The sequence below is a fragment of the Carcharodon carcharias genome, chromosome 11 (assembly GCF_017639515.1).
Source record: "Carcharodon carcharias isolate sCarCar2 chromosome 11, sCarCar2.pri, whole genome shotgun sequence".
Lineage (NCBI taxonomy): Eukaryota > Metazoa > Chordata > Chondrichthyes > Lamniformes > Lamnidae > Carcharodon > Carcharodon carcharias.
Genome location: NC_054477.1, coordinates 24,979,372 through 24,998,368, shown reverse-complemented (window position 1 = coordinate 24,998,368; position 18,997 = coordinate 24,979,372). Strand labels below are relative to the sequence as shown.

The 18,997-nt window shown below is 45.3% G+C and overlaps 1 protein-coding gene across 1 annotated transcript in view; it reads right to left on the bottom strand.

Moving 5' to 3' along the window:
- oca2 (oculocutaneous albinism II) overlaps window positions 1-18,997 on the bottom strand; it is a 530,409-nt gene that overhangs the window by 99,195 nt on the left and 412,217 nt on the right. The window contains exons 20-22 of the mRNA XM_041198655.1: window positions 15,178-15,237; window positions 3,423-3,527; window positions 1,209-1,302 (exon numbers count right to left, since the gene is read on the bottom strand). Of these exons, the coding sequence (XP_041054589.1) occupies window positions 1,209-1,302; window positions 3,423-3,527; window positions 15,178-15,237 (259 nt within the window). The remainder of the gene's footprint in view (window positions 1-1,208; window positions 1,303-3,422; window positions 3,528-15,177; window positions 15,238-18,997) is intronic.

Genomic DNA, 18,997 nt, shown 5'->3' with positions numbered 1-18,997 from the left:
CCAAACCTCCATGGCAAGTGAAATAAGGGCAAGTGAGGTTCCATTTAAATAATGCTGAAAGTAGCTGCCCTCCCAAATGGCAATGGCTGTGTTTTATTGGCCTGAGGAGGAAGTAGTGATGCCAGCACTTATTTACGCACGAATTGTGTTGGAGCCTTAATTGTGTCCTTTGGTCCTTATTTGAATATGTTCTTTCGGTCCCCACCCGTTTCTCGTGGCAGCGCTGGATGCTTCAAGGGCGGTCTGCCGGAAATCGAAAGTAGGTTGATTGTTTTATTTCTCTCCTAATTCTCGTCTTGTGACCACCCCATTTACAGGCGTAAATGAGAGGGAAGTGAAAGGAAATTCAGCTCCAGAGGGCAGTAAAAGAGTCAACCACATCGTTGCAGGTCTCTTATAGGTAACAACAGCAGATTTCCTTCCCTAAAAGACTTCAGTGAACCTACCTCTTTCTTTCATACAGCGACCCAGTTGTTTCTTGGTCACTACTATTGATATTAGATCTTTAATTCCAGATTAATTTAATTAGCTGCATTTAAATTCTAAAGCTGCTGTGGATTTATTAATTCAAGCCTTTGAATTGCTAGCCTAGTAACATAATCACTCTAGTACTGATACCTAGTGAGGAGAGAAAGTTACCCATCCACTCGTAAATTAAGTAGTGGAGATTCAAAATTTTCAAAGGGGAAAGAATATTGATTGGACACCCATTGGGGGGGAGGGAGGGAGACAAGGGGGAAAGAAATTGGTGAGACAAAAAAAAAAACATATACTGAAATCAAAGGTTAACTCTGTTTCTCTCTCCACAGATGCTGTCAGACCTGCTGAGTTTTTCTAGCATTTTCTGTTTTTATACTGAAATCAATATTGTCTTTCTTCCCCTTCGCATTTTTCCCCCTCAAGGATTCACTGTTTCAATGAAGCTGGAAGAAACCAAAAAAAAAAACCCAGTGCACACAAGAAACCCTCATAATTTGACTTCTGAAGGATTTGTCACCAATGATTAGGTTTCTTTGTAGATATCATCTTCTCCAGCTGTCAGATATGCTGACTTTGATGACGAATTGGGAGTGGGGGAAATATCTCCGTGCACTGGACTACAATTTCAAGAATTCATCTGCAGCACATTTTGATGGAACAGCTTTATTGTCTCTTGTTACTGAAGCAGATCACCTTTCAAAGCATCATAATACAACACTGTCACTCACCTCCCAGACAGGCTCCCATCGCCAGTGCGAAAATCAAAGGTTTCACCGGCAGGTTTACATCAGTGTCCTGACTCAGATTTAGCAGCACAGGTATCTATTAAAAAAGAAAGAGGACAATGCAGATGAAACCAATTTTTGATTCAGTGGCGTTCAACCTATTTTTAAAAAAACGAGCAGCAATTTAAATTTGCTGGCTATTGAGTGCTTGGCACCTGCTTTCAAAGCACAAAGTTAACTGATCCCATTCCTCCACACCAGGCCCATAAATATATCTTTTTAATGAGTGAGAGCAGACTAGTAAGCAGCACTTTTCGAAAAAAAAAGATATTTGTTACATTAATGGCTGTGCTGAAAAAAAAGTTCAGCCTGCTTTCCTCTGGTGGGCTAGTGTGATTGCAATGCTTTATAAATGCAACAGCTTCTCTGAAATTACCTTTTCCATATATGCACGTATATATAAATATACAAAAACAACTCTCAGCTGAAGCTAGTTTGAGCAGCTGCACGCACTCTCTGTAATGGGGGAAAAATACTGCTGTCATGCACCCAATACAACAGAGTTCAAACTATTCACCAGTACAATCCTATTTTTGGGTGAGGTGCAGAATGCTTGCAGGCAAGCAATAACCTATATATAGATTGTGGAAACAGCCACTGCACACTCGATGGGTTGTTAAACAAAATAGACAGCAAAAAAAGTAGACATTCAATTAATCTCAATTACTTCTTTACATACTACGTTGGAAAGCACATTTTAAAAATGCATGAAGCCAAAACTTAGTGAGGACTTGTTAACATGCAAGGAGGTCATTGTTAAATTGAAAGGAGCTAAATGAACAAGGGACGAGGGGTAATTTATTAGTGAAGGCGGGTAATTTTACGAGTGATGGGAGGATGAAGCAGCCCTTGTCCAAATGCAGCAAGACCTGGACAAGATCCAGGCTTGGGCTGACAAGTGGAAAGAAACATTCGTGCCACACAAGTGCCAGGCAATGACCATCTCCAACAAGAGAGAATCTAACCATTGCCCCTTGACATTCAATGACATTACCATCACTGACTACCCCACTATCAACATCCTGAGGGTTACCATTAACCAGAAACTGGATTGGATTAGTCATATAAATACTGTGGCAACAGGAGCATCAGGGTGTACCATCTACAAGATGTACTGCAGGAACTCATCAAGCCCCCTTAGGCAGCACCTTCCAAACCCACGATTGCTACCACCTAGAAGGATAAGGGCAGCAGATACATGGGAACACCACCACCTGGAAGTTCCCCTCCAAGCCACTCACCATCCTGACTTGGAAATATATCGCCATTCCTTCACTGTCGCTGGGTCAAAATCCTGGAACATCCTCCCTAACAACACTGTGGGTGTACCCACACCACATGGACTGCAGTGGTTCAAGAAGTGGTGGTTCACCACCACTTTCTCAAGGGCAATTAGGGATGGGCAATAAATGCTGGTCCAGCCAGCGAAGCCCACATTCCATGGATGAATTCAAAAAAAGGTAATTTACTGGTGAACGAAGGTAATTGTACTGGTAAATACAGATAATGTACTAGTGTAAGGAAGTAATGTATTAGTTAAAAGAGATTAGATGTATGCAATTATAAATTTGTTTATAATGAGTGTTTTTTTAATTTCATCATACATAGAATCATAGAATGACTACAGCACAGCAAGAGGTCATTGTCCCTGCAAGCTCTCTACAAGAGCAACTTAGTTAGTCTCACTCCCCTGCCTTTTCCCCCATAACCCTGCAAATTTTCTCCCTTCAGATAATTATTCAAACCTTTTTAAAGGCCTCGATTGAATCTGTCTTCCCCATAATCTCAGACAGTGCATCCAGATCCTAACCACTCACTGTGTGAATAGGGAATATTCTGCTACTAGCCTTGGTGGGCAATCCAATTCATTTTTAAAAAAATCTTAGCCCAATTTATTTTTCAAATATTTCATTCTTGTTAAGTATCCTATTAGACTTGAAGTGAACGGAAGCAGAGTAGAACTTCCCTGTATAAGGCCGAAACTTTGGAGAGGTAAAGATGACTGCTAAGTTGATTGGGTTTTCTCAAAGTTGGCTTAGTAACCAAAAGCAAAAGACTGAGACACAATGCTGGTGATCAAATCTGAAACTTGAAAATTTGTCTTCATTGAAGATTCCCCATCCAAACACCAGGTCTGGCACCTTAGAATTGACTTACCATAGTAGCTGTAAAGGGAATATTATCTATCAGAGAAGACGCCAGGGAAGACACCCAAATGACTAGGATTAAAGCGATTGACAGCCGTTGGTCTTCCGGAACAGACTGTTTTGGAGAAGAAACAAAAGAAGTGTGCGTTAGTAGAGAAAAACAATAGCACATCATAACCAGGTTGGTTAGAAACCCTCAAGCAGGTCTGGCAGCATTGGCGGGGAGAGGAACAGAGTTATGGGCTGGATTTTCACTGGGGAATCAGGAGCCCAATGCTCAGCTTCATTCCAGGTCCTGGCCCTGCCATGAACTGCATCAATTTGTGACACTATTTTTAAATGCCGTCCTTACCTGGTCTGGCTTACGTGTGACTCCAGGCCCACAGTAAAGTGGTTGACTCTTAAAATGCCCTCCAAACAAGGGCAATTAGGGATGGGCAATAAATGCAGGCCTGGCCAGCGATGCCCACATCCCTTGAAACATCTTCAACCTGAAATGTTAATTCTGCTGCTCTCTGCGCAGACGCTGCCTGACCTGCTGAGAGTTTCCAGCATCTTCTGTTTTATTTCAGGTGTCCAACGTCCGCAGTATTTTGCTGTTGCCTGGAAAGACTAGGGTGTTGTTGCATTAATGAGAAAAGACTGGAGTCCAAAGTTAGATCTGGGGTAGAAAAATATGATGGGTACATTTTGCTGATATGAAGATTTCAATTAAGAAATAATCCTGTACTGTATAGGCATACAAAAAAAATTTTAATTATCCAAAATTAATAAATTCAACTGGAAATATAAGTGATGAGCTATACCATGAGCTAAATTCTCTAGCCCTTAATGTGCAGAGGGACTCTAAACTAAAACTAATATGTCTATTATTGGAGCATTTCAGTGTTTATTGAACATAAGGGTTGTGTTAAAAACCATACTTTTCTTTAAATTTTGACCACTTCTTAGCTATAAAAATATTAGCAATGGGAAGAATTGCTGTTGGGATGATTCTGGACTGCCAGTCAATCAGGTAATGAAAAGTCTTCCCATTCCATTTTGCCAGTTGGGAAGGAGGTGTGGAGGAGACATGACACCACGAAGATAGACATGTTGGGTGGCAAAGAGTGGGGGCATAGGGGAGGGGCAGCTGGCCATGGGAGGGCATGTGGATGATACCTCCAGTGAGGAGCACTGGTAGATAAGACGAGTAAGGAGGCATACGGGATACTTTCTTTTATTAGACAAGGCAAAGGGGGTAAGAGCAGGGAGGTTGTGCTAGAACTGTATAAATCACTAGTTAGGCCAAAGCTGGAGCACAAGGTACAGTTCTGGTCACTGCATTACAGAGGAAGAGAGGCTACAGAGAATATGTACCAGGATGTTGCCAGGAACGGAGAATATTAATTATGAGACAAGATTGGATAGGCTGGGCTTGTTTTCTTTGGGGACTGAGGGGAGATTTGGTTGGGGTTTATAAAATTATGAGGGGCCGAGACACAGCGGAGAGGAAGGCCCTAGTTCTCTTAGCGGATAGGTCAATAACCAGGGAACAGAGATTTAGAGTAATTGGCAGAAGGGTCGGAGGAAAATTGGCGAGGATTGCTTTCACTCAGGGGTTAGTAGGGGGTCTGGAACTCACTACCGAAAAGGATGGTTGAGGAAAGAACCCATACCATATTTTTAAAAAGCACTTGGATATACACTTGAAGTCCCATAACCTACACGGCAATGGCCAAGAGCATTTTGCAGCCGACACAGACATGATGAGCTGGGTGGCCTCTTTCTGTGCTGTAAATTTTTATGATTCGATGAATACATTCAACAGAATGGCAACCCCAGCCATGCAAGCCCAGGGTTAGGATACAGTCCAGCCCCAGCGGCATCACTGAAGCCTGATCTGCATTCAAGGACTGTAATATCAGCGGCTTAAAACTTCATCCCATGGGGAAGGCAAAGTAAGGATCAGGGGCTGGTGGCGGCTGGTGGGTGCATAAGTCACTGCTCTAATTTTAACTGCCTGAAAGGCAAGACTCTAATGGGTCCTTACATTTCTCTAACAGCCCACTGCTTCCCACTGCCAGACTGATATGCTCTCAAAAGCAGAGGCAATACCAAGGAATCTCCGTAAATATTTTAATTAGCCTGATCCCAGCTGACCAGAATTATCTTTCACCAGCCGCTGGCAAAAAAGTTCCCTGGCTTTTAATTTGCAAAGGCAAAAAGATTTTAAAATAAAAGCCACAGGAAGTTTAAAGGTGAAACATTGTAACCTCCCCACTGTCGTCACACTACTTGTGACTCAGCCACATGTGTCCAGGTATTAATTATTGCCCTCAACTGTTTCCTGATGTTCAATGTTCCTACAAGGTACACAGAAACCTGTGAAACTGACCTGAAATAATAAGTTTAGGCGCAAAAGGAAATTGCGCATTTGAATGATGTTAATTTATAACATTACTGATGTAGTACACCATCTGGCCAGCTGCTACTCAAGTGCTGATGTGTGAAAGATTGGTGCACATGTCAGAAGCTACTCTTTTCCTTAGGCAGTCCCTCGGGATCGAGGGTGATTTGCTTCCTTTCCAATCTGATGGGCTCTGGAATGGCGGATGAGTCCAATGTGCGAACCTGCAGACTCTGCCACCTGCGGGGCAGGCGGTGCTTAAAGGGTTAGTTGGGTGGATGGGTTGCTTGGAGGTTTTTGCGCTCCCTCCGATGCACGTCCCCGGCAGAGCCTCGCGATGCGTTCAGTACTTTCCCAAATGAGCCTTCTCCGTTTTGATCGGTCACAACCTAGGGGTCAGTGGCTACGTTTGACCCCTTCAGGGATGCTTTGCAGAGCAGCGTTTCCACTGTCCTCCTGGGAGTCTCCTGCTGTGACTGAGTTCAGAGTAGAACACTTGCTTTGGGAGTCAGGTATTCAAACAATGTGCGCCTCCCAGCGGAACTACTGCAGGAGCATGAGGGGAGCAGGTTTGCCCACATACTACAAAGCATGCGTTAGTAAACCTGACAAAACTGTTCCATAGAAAGGGTGCCCATAGTGCTTTACAACCTTCTGGGGTGCTATCATTGCTATACTATAGATCACATGATCACTAACTTGAGCACAGCAAGATCCCACAAACAGCAACATGGTAATGACCAGATAGTATAGACGAAGCTTAATGGTAATTTAAGTGGGAAACAAGGTGGGTGGAGGGGGAGGGCTTTATTCCGCGTGAGCCAAAATTTTTGGTTCCCAACATTGGGTTGAGTTTTTGAGTTCCAAGCTGGACATTCAGGTCAAAGTTGGGGGTGGTTGGGAAATCAAATGACGCAACTGCTGAGCATGTATGGGGGGTCAGGACATCTACTGCAGTACAGCAAGGCTCTGGCATATTGGGGGGGGGGGGTCAAAGGGGGAGGGTGCTGTCCAACTAAAGGGTGCTTTCTGAGGCCGGGTCCTTTGTGTCTAAGGGAGGCAACTGTACCACACATGGAAATCCAGATTCACAGAGTGAAGATTAAACTTGATGGAAGCTAGGTCCAGCTTGAGGGAGGGCAGGTCAAAGGTGCCTGAGGATGGGTTGAGAGCTACCCAGAGCCATTCAAGGTTAATGGAGGGAGGCTTCAGGATCACATCAGGCAGGTGAGGGGAGAGGTCAAAAGTCACCAACGCAGTATCACGGGTGATGGTGGGATGTTTGAGGATGATTGAGGGAAGGTGCTGGGTGATGTTAGGAGGACTATGGGCGATGGGCAGAAGCTCGAGATTGACAGAGGTGGAGATGGATGGCTAGCAGCTGCAGGGTCACATTGGGCATATCCATGGACAAACCTGCCAACACAGATTGAGCTGGCAGGAGACCAGGTTGTTCTGGGAAGCAGCCACTGTGGAATGGGAGGAGTCCTGAATGTAGCCCATGGGAGGCTCAAGCATTCCATTGGTCAGCGGCAGCTGCATTATGGATGAAGGCCATGTACACAGATATGCTCTCCCCTTTCCTGCCTTCTTCACACAGTTCACATTGTGGATTTGCGATGGATTTGATACACCAAGTCTTTGCAAGTTCAGGCGGAGGAAGAGAGGAGTTGTCCAAGGATTGCTGGGACCAAACAACAACAGAGGACACAAGGCCATCAACAGATGTCAACAGATGGGGAGGCTGGTCAGGATGAAGGAAACCAGGGCCGTCATTCTCAACGACAAGCACTTGTGTATCAGCACGTGTTCAGAATGCGCACCAGCTGATCTTCAACTGTCTGAGAGGCAATGCCAGAGACAGATGAAGCTATCCTGGGAGGCGGTCACTGTTAGTAGTCCTTTAACAAGGCCTGCAGCCTTGTGGATTTGGAGGCAACCTGATGCCACTTACTCTCAAGCTGTACTGCAACGCTGAATTTCTATGCCACTGGCTAATTCTAGGGGTCTACGGGGAACAAGTGTGACATATCGCAGGCTGCAACACATAGCTGCATCAGGAATGTGACCAATGCCCTGTACAGAAGGGCCAACAATTTTATAAAGTTTACAAGTGCTGCTGAGAGCCAGGCTGCAAGGGCAGTGGGTTTTCTGGACATTGAGCAGTTCCCACAAGTGCACGGATCATCGACTACACTCATGTGGCCATTAGAGCTCCCTGGGAAAAGCCAGCTGCATTTGTGAATCACAAAGGGCTTCACTCCCTTAACATACAATTAGTCCACGACCACTGAAAAAGTATTATGCAGGTGTGTGCTGGTTTCCCAGGGAACTTTCATGACTCCTACATCTTAGACCACATCCAGCATCCAGAGCCACTTGAGGTGCCTGCCCAAGTCCAAGGTTGGATCCTGGGTGATGAGGGCTAACCCCTCAGGATATGACTCATGGCACCAGTGCATCATCCCCACTGTCTCGTGGAGAAGAATTATAATGCAGCTCACGAATTAACCAGTGCAGTCATAGAGCAAACAACTGGCCTGCTGAAAATGCGCTTCCACTGCCTTTACAGTTCCGGTGGAGCATTACAGGCTGTGCCCAGAAGGTGTCCAGGATTGTCATGGTCTGCTCTGCATTGCACATTGTGGCATTACACCGAGGAGAAGGCATGGAGATGCTGCACTTCTCCTCAGATGAGGATGATGGTGAGGAATCTGTGGAAGAGGTCATTAATATTGCTGCACCTACCAGTACGCCAGGGACATGGAGAGACCTGCCAGGGCTGCCAGAGGCAACCTAATTTTTAATCACTTTGTGCAGGAAAAAGGCACCTACCTGACCAGCATTACATCGCCCACAAACCATTGCCTGCTCAGGATGTCTGCCCACCTGATTCTACCTCAGAAGCCACATCCTCTATCTCCCAAAAGGCCAAAGGGAGAGGACATTTCTCACACACAATCGCAAGTGAAGACTACCCCCAAGGATAAACGCCTCACTCTTGGATATAAGTCACTGGAGCTACCATGATCATATTTCTTACCCTGGGCCTCCGTGATAAGTCTACGAATACACCTACAACAGTTCAATTGTCATAGGAGCAAGTAACCTCAGCCAGTCTCCTTGTCACAGCATATATGGGAGGGCCACCAGAGGCTACATGTTCAGGAATGTCCCACAGCCTTGAGAATGTAAATCTTGGCACAACCATGAACATCCAATAAAGACTAAATGCAATCATCCCACAACATTGTAGCTTGTGAGCAAGTGGGATGTCCATCAGTCCTCTGGGGGACCTGGGTTTGAATCCCACCACGGCAGATGTTGGAATTTGAATTCAATTAAATATTTGGAATTCAAGGTCTGATGACAACCTTGAAACCATTGATGATTGTTGTAAAAACCCATCACTAATGCCCTTTAGGGAGGGAAATCTGCTGCCACCACAGCAATGTGGTTGGCTGACTCTTAAATGCCATCTGAACAAGGGCAATTAGGGATGGGCAATGCTGGGCCAGCGATGCCCACATCCTATGAGCAAATTTTTTTTAAAACCCTCTTCAACAGAGGAAGCCATGCACTCACATGGTTTGGATAGGCACTGCCATCATCCACACAATGCTGGGCATTGCCTCTGGCAATTCTACCAGATGTTCCCCTACCTGCCTCTGCAGCTCCAGCAGGCTTCTTGTGGCTGTGACGAGAGGCCCATCTTCAGCATGGGCATGATCACCATCAGTCCTCCCATTGTAAGCCTCTCTTAGCTGCTGGGGCTTTTCTGTGATGCTCTCACCAGAATGTGAAGCTACATGCAATCCCCCTGAAACCCGTGTGAGTGTCACTCTGTTGGTGGAATGTACAGGAGAGGCAGCTAACAGAGCATCCTCAGAGGTAGAGGATGGGCTGTGGCCTTGGCTCCAGATTTCAAGAGCTTGCAATGGAGAACACAAAGGAAGACATTAAGCTTCAACACATGACAGTTTCTTGCGTGTAAGTGCCCATGTCTCAACATCAGGTTGGAAGCATTCTCACTATGCTGCCTGGCTAATCCTGCCTTGCCATCAGCACTGGCATGGCTGCCCAGCTCCCTGGTGATCTCCATGGCCCCTTTCTCGACCCGCTCTCTGGCATAAAACGCATGACAAACTGAATATTTAGTGGCATGTCGAGGGACACCTTTTTGCTTTTTTCCCACCACTGTCCTCTCCCCCAACCCCTCCCCCACAAGGGCCATCTGTCACTTGTTCATGTTGTTCTTTCCAGAGTGCTTACCCTTGTCCTGCTATTGTCACATTCTGCTTTCTGACCTCAATGCCACCATCAACACCTCCTTTAGCCAGCACCACTATTATTAACACCCCTTTGTCCTTTTATGCATGACATCTTTGTCAGTCTCTCCTTTGCCCCCACCTATTGTTGGCCTTCTAACCAGCTTCACCTGCTCCACCCACCTTAAACAGTATAAATTTCATCACATTTTTACTTCTCTTTAACTCTGAAGAAGAATCATGCAGACTCAAAACGTCAACTCTGTTGCTCTCTCTACAGGTGCTGTTAGACCTGCTGAGTTTTTCCAGCATTTTCTGACTCCTAATGCTCCCTTCCCGCAGACCCTGCATGCTTGTCCAGGAGGCTCCATTTTTTACAGCTTGCCCTGACCTTCAAACGAGTCAGCTGCTAGTGAGTTCAGGCACTTCCTGCCCACACCAGCCATGTGATTCTTTGTGCCCTACATGCCCACTGTCTGCCCTTTAAATTTACTTCATGATTGTGAGCACGCTGGCTCCTGACACATAAGTGGAAGTGGTGCCCACTTCCGGTTCCACCGTCGGGAGCCTCATGCCAAGAATTAAATTCCACTCCATGTTTTAGCAATGCTAGTTGAGGGGTAAATATTGACCAGGACTGCTCTTCTTCAAAATAGTGCCATGGAATCTATTACATCCATCTACAAAGGCAGACAGGCCTCGGTTTAACATCTCATCCAAACGATGGCATCTCCCACAGAGCAGCTACATTGGAGCGTCAGCACAGATTTTTCACATAAGGGGATTGGGGCTTGATCTCACAACCATCTGGCTCATAGAATTATACAAATTAGGATGAGGCCATGTGTCCCATCATTAGACCATGCGACTCAATTAGTCCCACTCCTCAGCTCTTTCCAAATAGCCCTGTAAGTCTTTTATTTTTCAACTGTGTATCCAATTTGCTTTTGAAAGTTATGATTGAATCTGCTACCATTACCCTTTCAGTATATATACAAAGCATACAATCTCTGCGTGAAATATTCTTCATTTTGCCTCTGGTTCTATTACCAATTATCCTAAAAGCACAACCCTTCTTCCACTGGAAACAGATGTTCTTTATTTACCCTATTCAAAAACTACTTGATTTTGAACTCCACTATTGAATATCCTTTTAACCTCTGCTCTAGCGTAAACAGCCTTCTCAACTCCGCAAAAGGAAAAAAAACACTAAAAACTGGGAAATAAGAATACTGGTCTTGTATACCTTAAAATGGAATACCAGTGAAACTGGGAAATAAGAGTACTGGTCCAAGCTGTTTTTTTTCCCTTCTGAGCTGTCCTGCCACTTTCAAAGGCAAGTGTATGTATACACCCAGGTTTCATTGTTCCTGAATCCCAGTTAATTGGTGACGGTTGTGTAGAAATGGTGATGATATTCTTCTGTAGTTTTCATTATAACAGGGACAGGAGTTGAAACGTGTATCCACTATTATCACGAACAGTAATTTCCAGCCTGGTATGTTATGTGACTCCTGGATTACTTTTTTTCGAAATGTTTATATCGGGTAGCATTTCAATTATGATTTGTGTCCTTTGCCTTTGATAATGTATTGAATAGGAGATGAGGGAAAAGGAGTGCAGTCCGCATCAGGTGCTACTTTCTGTGCAGCTGCAAGAGACACGCACAAGCGAATCTAAGGACAATAGGTCTGAACATATAGAACAAATTAATAGAAAGCAAAATACTGCGGATACTGGAAATCAGAAAATGCTGGAAATACTCAGCGGGTCAGGCAGCATTTAGTTTATATTGCCTCTTGTTATTCTTCCCAACAAAATGCATCACTTTACACCTGTCCGTGTTAAATGTCATCTGCCATGTGTCTGCCCGTTTTACCAGTCTGCAAATGTCTTCCTGAGGTCTGCTACTTTCTCCTCAATGTCTACAATGGGCTGAATTTTCTGGTTGGCGGTGGTGGGGGGGTGGGGGAGGGGGGGGGTGGTGTTGTGGGGGAGCGGAGTGGGAGCGGGAGCAGGCAGGCACCGGCGGTAATCGGAATCCTTATGATTTTTTTTTGATTTGTAACACTATTGTCTTTTTTTGGAATAAGTTGGTTTGCTTGACATATTAAATTCAGATCTGTCACCATGGCTGAGGATGCCTCTTTTCTTCTGCATGTGTATGGTTTCCAAAATTGTAATGAGTGCTTGGTTGGACATTCAGCTTTATCAACAAGGCCCTTAGTGACTGTTCCTAACCTGGCAGAGTTTGCACTTCGGCATAGAGTTTCGAGCCGACAGCCCAGGCTTGTCCTGGTGGTCCATCTGTGGTGTGCTAGCTGAAGGTTCGTTGGGTTAAAGCCTCCTGGGTGTCCCTGCCTCCCTGGGTATGCCCGGGTCAGCGTTTACCTCCTCAGCATTTCCCTGTACATACTCATCCTCGGACTCACTGCTGGACTCATCGTGTGCAGCCGCAGCCACTGCGCCAATGTCTTCATCGTCCACTATGTCCCCCCTTTCCAGCGCAAGATTGTGGAGAGTGCAGCATGCAACCACTATCACTGAGACACGATCTGGGAGGTACTGGAGTGCACTCCCTGAGCGGTCCTGGCATCAGACGCACATCTTGAGAAGACTGATAGTTCTCTTCACCACAGCCCTTGTGGAGGCGTGGCTCCTATTGTACCGCTGCTCAGCTTCTGTTCTTGGATGGCGGAGAGGCATCATGAGCCACCTTCTGAGGGGATAGCCCTTGTCACCCAGCAGCTATTCATTAGGCCCGGCTGGAGCACTGAAGAGCCCTGACACCTGGGAGTGTCTGAGGATGTAGGTGTCGTGGGAGCTGCCTGGGTACCTTGCACATAGAATCTGCATCCTGTGGTCACACACTATCTGCACGTTCATGGAGTGGAAGCCCTTCCTGTTGACGAATGCACCGGGCTCACCTGCTGGCGCCTTGATGGCCACATATGTACAGTCTACAGCACCCTAGACACGGGGGAAGCCAGCAATCGCTGCGGAGTCTTTGGTTCACTGTGTCTGGCTTGCCTGGTCCCAACGGAAATGGATGAAGGTCAATGCCCGCCTGAACAGAGTGCCTGTAACCTGCTTGACACAAATGTGGACAGCTGATTGGGAGACACCGCAAAAATCACCTGGAAGTAGCCACAGGCATAGAAGTTGAGGGAGGGCAGCTGTGACCTTCAGAGCCACTGGCATGGGGTGTCCACCTACACAGTTAGTGGAGATCTCAGGCCCTATCATCTGACAGATATAGTTGACTGTCTCTCTCTTGAGAGATGGAGCCTCCTTCAGCATTGCATCTCAGACATATTGAGTTATGCATCATGTGCATCCGCAGCCAATGCGTCGATGTCTTCATCGTCCACTGTGTACCCCCTTTCCAGCGCAAGATTGTGGAGAGCACAGCATGCAACCACTATCACCGAGACACGATTTTGGGGGAAATGAAATGCGTCCCCTGAGCGGTCCAGGCATCAGAAGCACATCTTAAGAAGACCAATGGTTCTCTCTACCACAGCTCATGTGGAAGCTTTGCCACCTGTATACCCTGGCAGCAGGATAATGGTATCTTCTGCTGCCCCTTCCACCTTGGACCACCTCTTGGCCCTGCGCCCCTTGTGTATGCGCCTTCAAAGGTGGCTCCCCTGGAGGCTGAATGTGCAGTCTTGGCCTCCTCCTTCTTCTAGCCCCCCCTTCCTCCTCAGAGGAGCTGCCTCCATTGGAGAGTTCAGCTCCCATTCCCAGGCTAAGGGAAGGCTTCCAGAAAGCTGCAGGCCCAGAAAAGATTCCTCACTGCAGAGTGCCGACCTGAAGGTTAAGAGTCCAGAAAAAGCAGCTGGGATGCGTTTCGAAGTATTGCAGATCACACAGGCAAATTTCAAAAACTTTCAAAAATAAATGCTTGACTGCACACTCGTGGCCCCAGTGAGCCCTCTTATCCTGCCCGTGGATAAGGTTTATGCAAAAGTGTCCTACCCGCCTGCCCGTTGTGTCCGTGCGCCGACCCAAAGATTGCATGGGCTCCGAAAAATCGGCATCAATTGGTGAGTCAAAGGCCTTAAGTTGCCCTTTAATTAATGGCGGGCGCGCATCAGACATCATCGCGCACCCGGCCAATGAAATATTGTAATGGCGCGCGGTGATGCTGGGACGCTCGCCTGATGTAATGATGTGTGGAGGTGGGGGGCCCAACCCTGCATGCCAACAGGAAAATTCTGCCCTATACCTCTGAGTTTTGTGTCCTCTGCAAACTTTGAAATGAAGCCCTGTACACCCATGTCCAGATCATCATTAATATAGATTGTTTAAGAAGTAAAAGGTGTTATTTCATACATTCCTTCAGCCTGAAAAACATTCTTTCATCGCTGCTCATTGCTTTCTGTTCCTTCACCAATTTTATCTCCATGCAGCCACTTCCCTTTGCAAACCTCTAATCCTCTGACATCACCCACATATCCAAGGGGAATCAGAAAATTATTGGCCAGAGCCTCTGCTACTTCCACCCTTACTGCTCTCAGCAGCCAGGGATGCATCCCATCTGAGTGACTTTTCTTGAACACTGCCATCCTCTTAAGTACCTCCTCTTAATCTTTTTTCTATCCAATTCAATATATTTACTACCTCATCCTATATTAACATTGGCAGCATTCTCTTCTTAAGTGAAGACAAATGTAAAGCATTCATTTAGTACCTCCCATGCTCTATAAGAAGACCTATTCTCATTGAAAAAATGTTGCCCCTCCTCTCTGTAATTTTTTGAATTGAGCCTGGTTCTCAGCTGAATTATGAACCTGGCATTTATCATAAGCCTAGTTTCTCAGTTTCATTTTAATCTACACGTCTTTCATCATCCAGGGAGCTCTAGCTTTGGATGCTTTTGCTCTCCCTCTTGTGGACATCAGGTACTAAACCACAGCTGGCCTAGTCAGCAGACATCCTCTCATAATTTGGGATTACTGCTGTTTCTTACCATTGTTACAAGTTCATTCATGATCAATGTGACCTAAAAGCCTTAGTGACCCTGAAATAAATCAGCTTTTGAATATTTAGGGTAAGAAAGAGCAAATTGTTCCCTTATAGCTACACAAGCAGTTATGGGTTACCTTTATCAATGTGGCTGTCTGTTCTCCAATGTAGTCAATCAATTGCAAGCTAGCCAGTGCCTAGGATAGAAATATTAAAATAAACATGTGGAGTCATTATAAGACAAAAAGGGAGTATGATAGCTCTACAACAGTTTACTCCTGCATCTAGAAAATCAGTTGCTTTTCATTCATTGCACATTTCTGCTGGGACACAAACACAATTGGTTTCATAGTTATCCCGTTTAGGAGAACCCATCATGGCTTCTTGACTTTTGGCTTATTTGGCCTACTTCAAGATTATACATTTTTCAGTTTTCAATTCTTATTTGGTTTTATAAGCTTCTGGCAGCTTGCGAGGAATTATAGGCTTCTTGACACAGGCATTATTTCACAGTTTCAGCTGAAACAACCACTAATAAATACAGCGTTAAAGCAGCTCAAATTTCAGCAATAGCTCTCTTGCTGTGTTATGAGCTGCAAAAGTCGAGACTTAAAACAGTTTAAGCAAAATTGAAACACTTCATCTTGCCCTTCCATCATTTTACCTCATTCAACCTCCCATTTTTTATCGTATGAATAGTATTTTACTCTTTTTGATATGCATGATCCTGACTTCCTACCAAACCTTCTTCCACAAGATGTGAACATTTCTGCTTACCTTTCTTCCTGCACCTTCATGGGTCCTTGGCATCTGTTCTAGAAATTAACCCCCTTCATACAACAAAATGTCACCTAACTGCCGAAACCAGTTCTAGCAACAACTTTACCAGCTGTGACAAGGTAAGGAATGTATTATGGTCACTGGTCAAAAAGAAGATTGAGAAGATATGCATTCGTCCAACATAGAAGTAACCAACTGCTGGATGAGTTACCTCATCTGCAATGCTGAATGCTTGATCACACTCAAATGAAGCCTTCTAAGAATTAAATATTCTAGAACTGCTTCTTTTCTTTAAATAATGTTTGGTGAAGATTAGGGTGTCACTCAGCAATAGCTTATATTTATAAGGGGCCTTTAATAAAATGTCCCAAGGCGTTTTAGAGGAACAGGATAAAACAAAATATTACACAAAGTCACATGAACAGCTGTTAGGTCAGGTGACCAAAGGGTTGGTCCAAAGCGATAGGTTCTAAGGGAATGTCTTAAAGGAGGAAAGTGAGGTACACAGGCAGAGAGGTATAGGGAGGGAGTTCCAGAGCTTAGGGCCAAAGCAGCTGAAGGCTCAGCCACCATTGGTGGAGCAATTATAATTGGGGGTGCACAAGAGGCCAGAATTAGAGGAGGACTGATATATGTCGGAGAGTTGTGGCTGAAGGAAATTCCAGAAATAGGGAGGGGCAAGGCCATGAAGGGATTTGAAAACAAAGATGATGTTTTATGTTCAGTAGGTCTCACAAAGAGGTTCTGAATTTTGTGTGGTTGAACATTAACTGTTTATTGATAAGACATAACTATGTACATATACAGGGTATAGCCCAAGCTATGAGCTAATTCCATGCTTGCTTCTATACAGGTCTCTGTCCAGTCCACAACTCTCTCTAGTCTCATATCATGTGTCTCTTTATATCACACAGCGAGCAGTACTGTTTCCCAGTCCCACATTAACCCTTGCTATGCGAGATGCCCTTTTACTATAGATGAGGATTTTAAAATCAAGATGTGGCTTGACTCAATCTAAAAAAATCTCTGAAGGCATATGCTTTCACTTAGACAGAAGTGAATTGGTGATTGTTGAATGCAAATGGTGAGTGTATTCAGATAATATTCTTCACCAAAAGTGATTTCCAGCCCAGTATGTTATGTGCCTCTCGGATTCCTTTTTTTGAATGGGCTTTTCAGCTATGATTTATGCCATTTGCTTTTCATAATGAATTGAATAGGAAATGAGGGAAAAGCAGTGCAGTCCGCATCAGATGCTATGCAACTGCAAGAGATGCGCTGAACCGAATTGGAGGAGAATATGCACAACTAATACAAAAGCAAAACACAGTGGATGAAGAAAATTTGAAATAAAAACAGAAAATGCTGGAAATACTGAGTAGGTCAGGCAGCACCTGTGGAGAAAGAAACTGAGTTAACGTTTCAGGTCCCTTTCATTTCTCATCCATCCATATTTCCGACGTTGTGTGTGAGGACTGTGTCGATCTTTTTATCACCGATGTTGAAATGGTTTGCTGCCTCAACCTCCCATTGCACCAGTGTCTATCCTGCCATCAAGTCCCCAAGATCCGCCTCAGCCCTGATTCCAGGCACTCTGCAGCCTCTGTTCTATTTTCCCACACCCCTTACAAGACATGTTTCTTCCAACAGTCTCATTACTTCTTTCCTCAATCCCTTTCCTGAGCCAGCTCTTGCCTACATAACACCCTCTCCTCAACCCAATGCTTGTTGGCCTTGTCAATTCCTCATAAGGTGTGGCGGCATCGATGTTCAAACTTTTCATTGCACTCCTCCTTAAAAACTCCATCCTTAACACTCTGTGCTGGAAATAAGGTCCGTCAAATGAATCTTCATCCAATTCTGTGCCCACTTCTTCCACCTCTTTGTGTTGTCCTCAGACTTCCCCACATTCAACTCTGCCATAGTCTTGCCCTTTCACTTAGTCTGTCCGTGTCTCTCTGTAACTTTACCCACCTAAACATACAACTTTACCTCCTAATTCAGAATTTAAAAAATAACAGTAGCCCTTGGCAGCATCATCATTCCCATGTCACCAACTTAATGTGAAGTTCCCTAAAACACATGACATAGTGTTAGAACCTCTGGTCTATATTGCACATGGAAAATTATCCATTTCTCAAGCTGTTTAGCTGCAAGTGCTTTTGAAAAACATTCCAGAGAATATCAAATAGTAGCTTTTTCTGCAAGTTTCTCCCACTGGAAGGCCTGATTGAAATTTCATCTTATTACTTATAACTAAACAGGAGGAAGGGCATCCAACAGAGGGTGCTGGTGAAAAGTGACTGAAGCATTCTGGGAGAAGTCAGCGCAGTCACCACAACTCAAGAGGGAATCGAGGAGAAGGACTCTTGCACTCAACAGGAGGAAGGGCATCCAACAGAGGGTGCTGGTGAAAAGTGACTGAAGCATTCTGGGAGAAGTCAGCGCAGTCACCATGACTAAGGAGGGAATTGAGGAGAAGGACTCTTACACGCAACAGTTGAAAAGAAGTGCGGATCTTGAAGGCAGGTCAGTTGAAAAAGAGTGTGGAGATTGAAAATAAAAGGAGGGGAAGCAAGCTGAAGAGGAGTGGCCAGTGTGTGAGTGGCCCAGTGAAGGAGTGGAGCTTTGAGGCTTTGGCTCGAGAGGCTTAGGTGAGCAGAGGCCGAGGACAAGCTTTCTCCCAGTGGGGTAGGGCCGGGTAAAGTCCTTTAAGTAAATTAGGAATAGGTAATGGAGGCAGCAGTTGGGGCAGTCGAGTGCTCCGAATGCAGCATGTGGGAAGTCACGGACAGCACAATTGTCCCTGATGACCACACCTGCAAAAGGTGCATCCAGCTGCAGCTCCTGACAAACCGAGTTAGGGAACTGGAGCTGGAGCTGGATGAACTTCGGATCATTCGGGAGGCAGAGGCAGTAATAGACAGGAGTTTCAGGGAGACAGTTACTCCTAAAAGTCAGGAGGCAGGCGGCTAGGTGAATATCAGGAGAGGGAAGGGGAGTAGACAGAAAGAACAGAGCACCCCTGTGACCGTTCCCATCAACAATAGGTATACCGTTTTGGATACTGTTGGTGGGGACGACCTACCAGAGACAAGTTGTAGTTGTCGTGTCTCTGGCACCGAGGCTGGACCCTCAGCTCAGAAAGGAGGGAGGGAAAAGAGGAGAGCAGTAGTG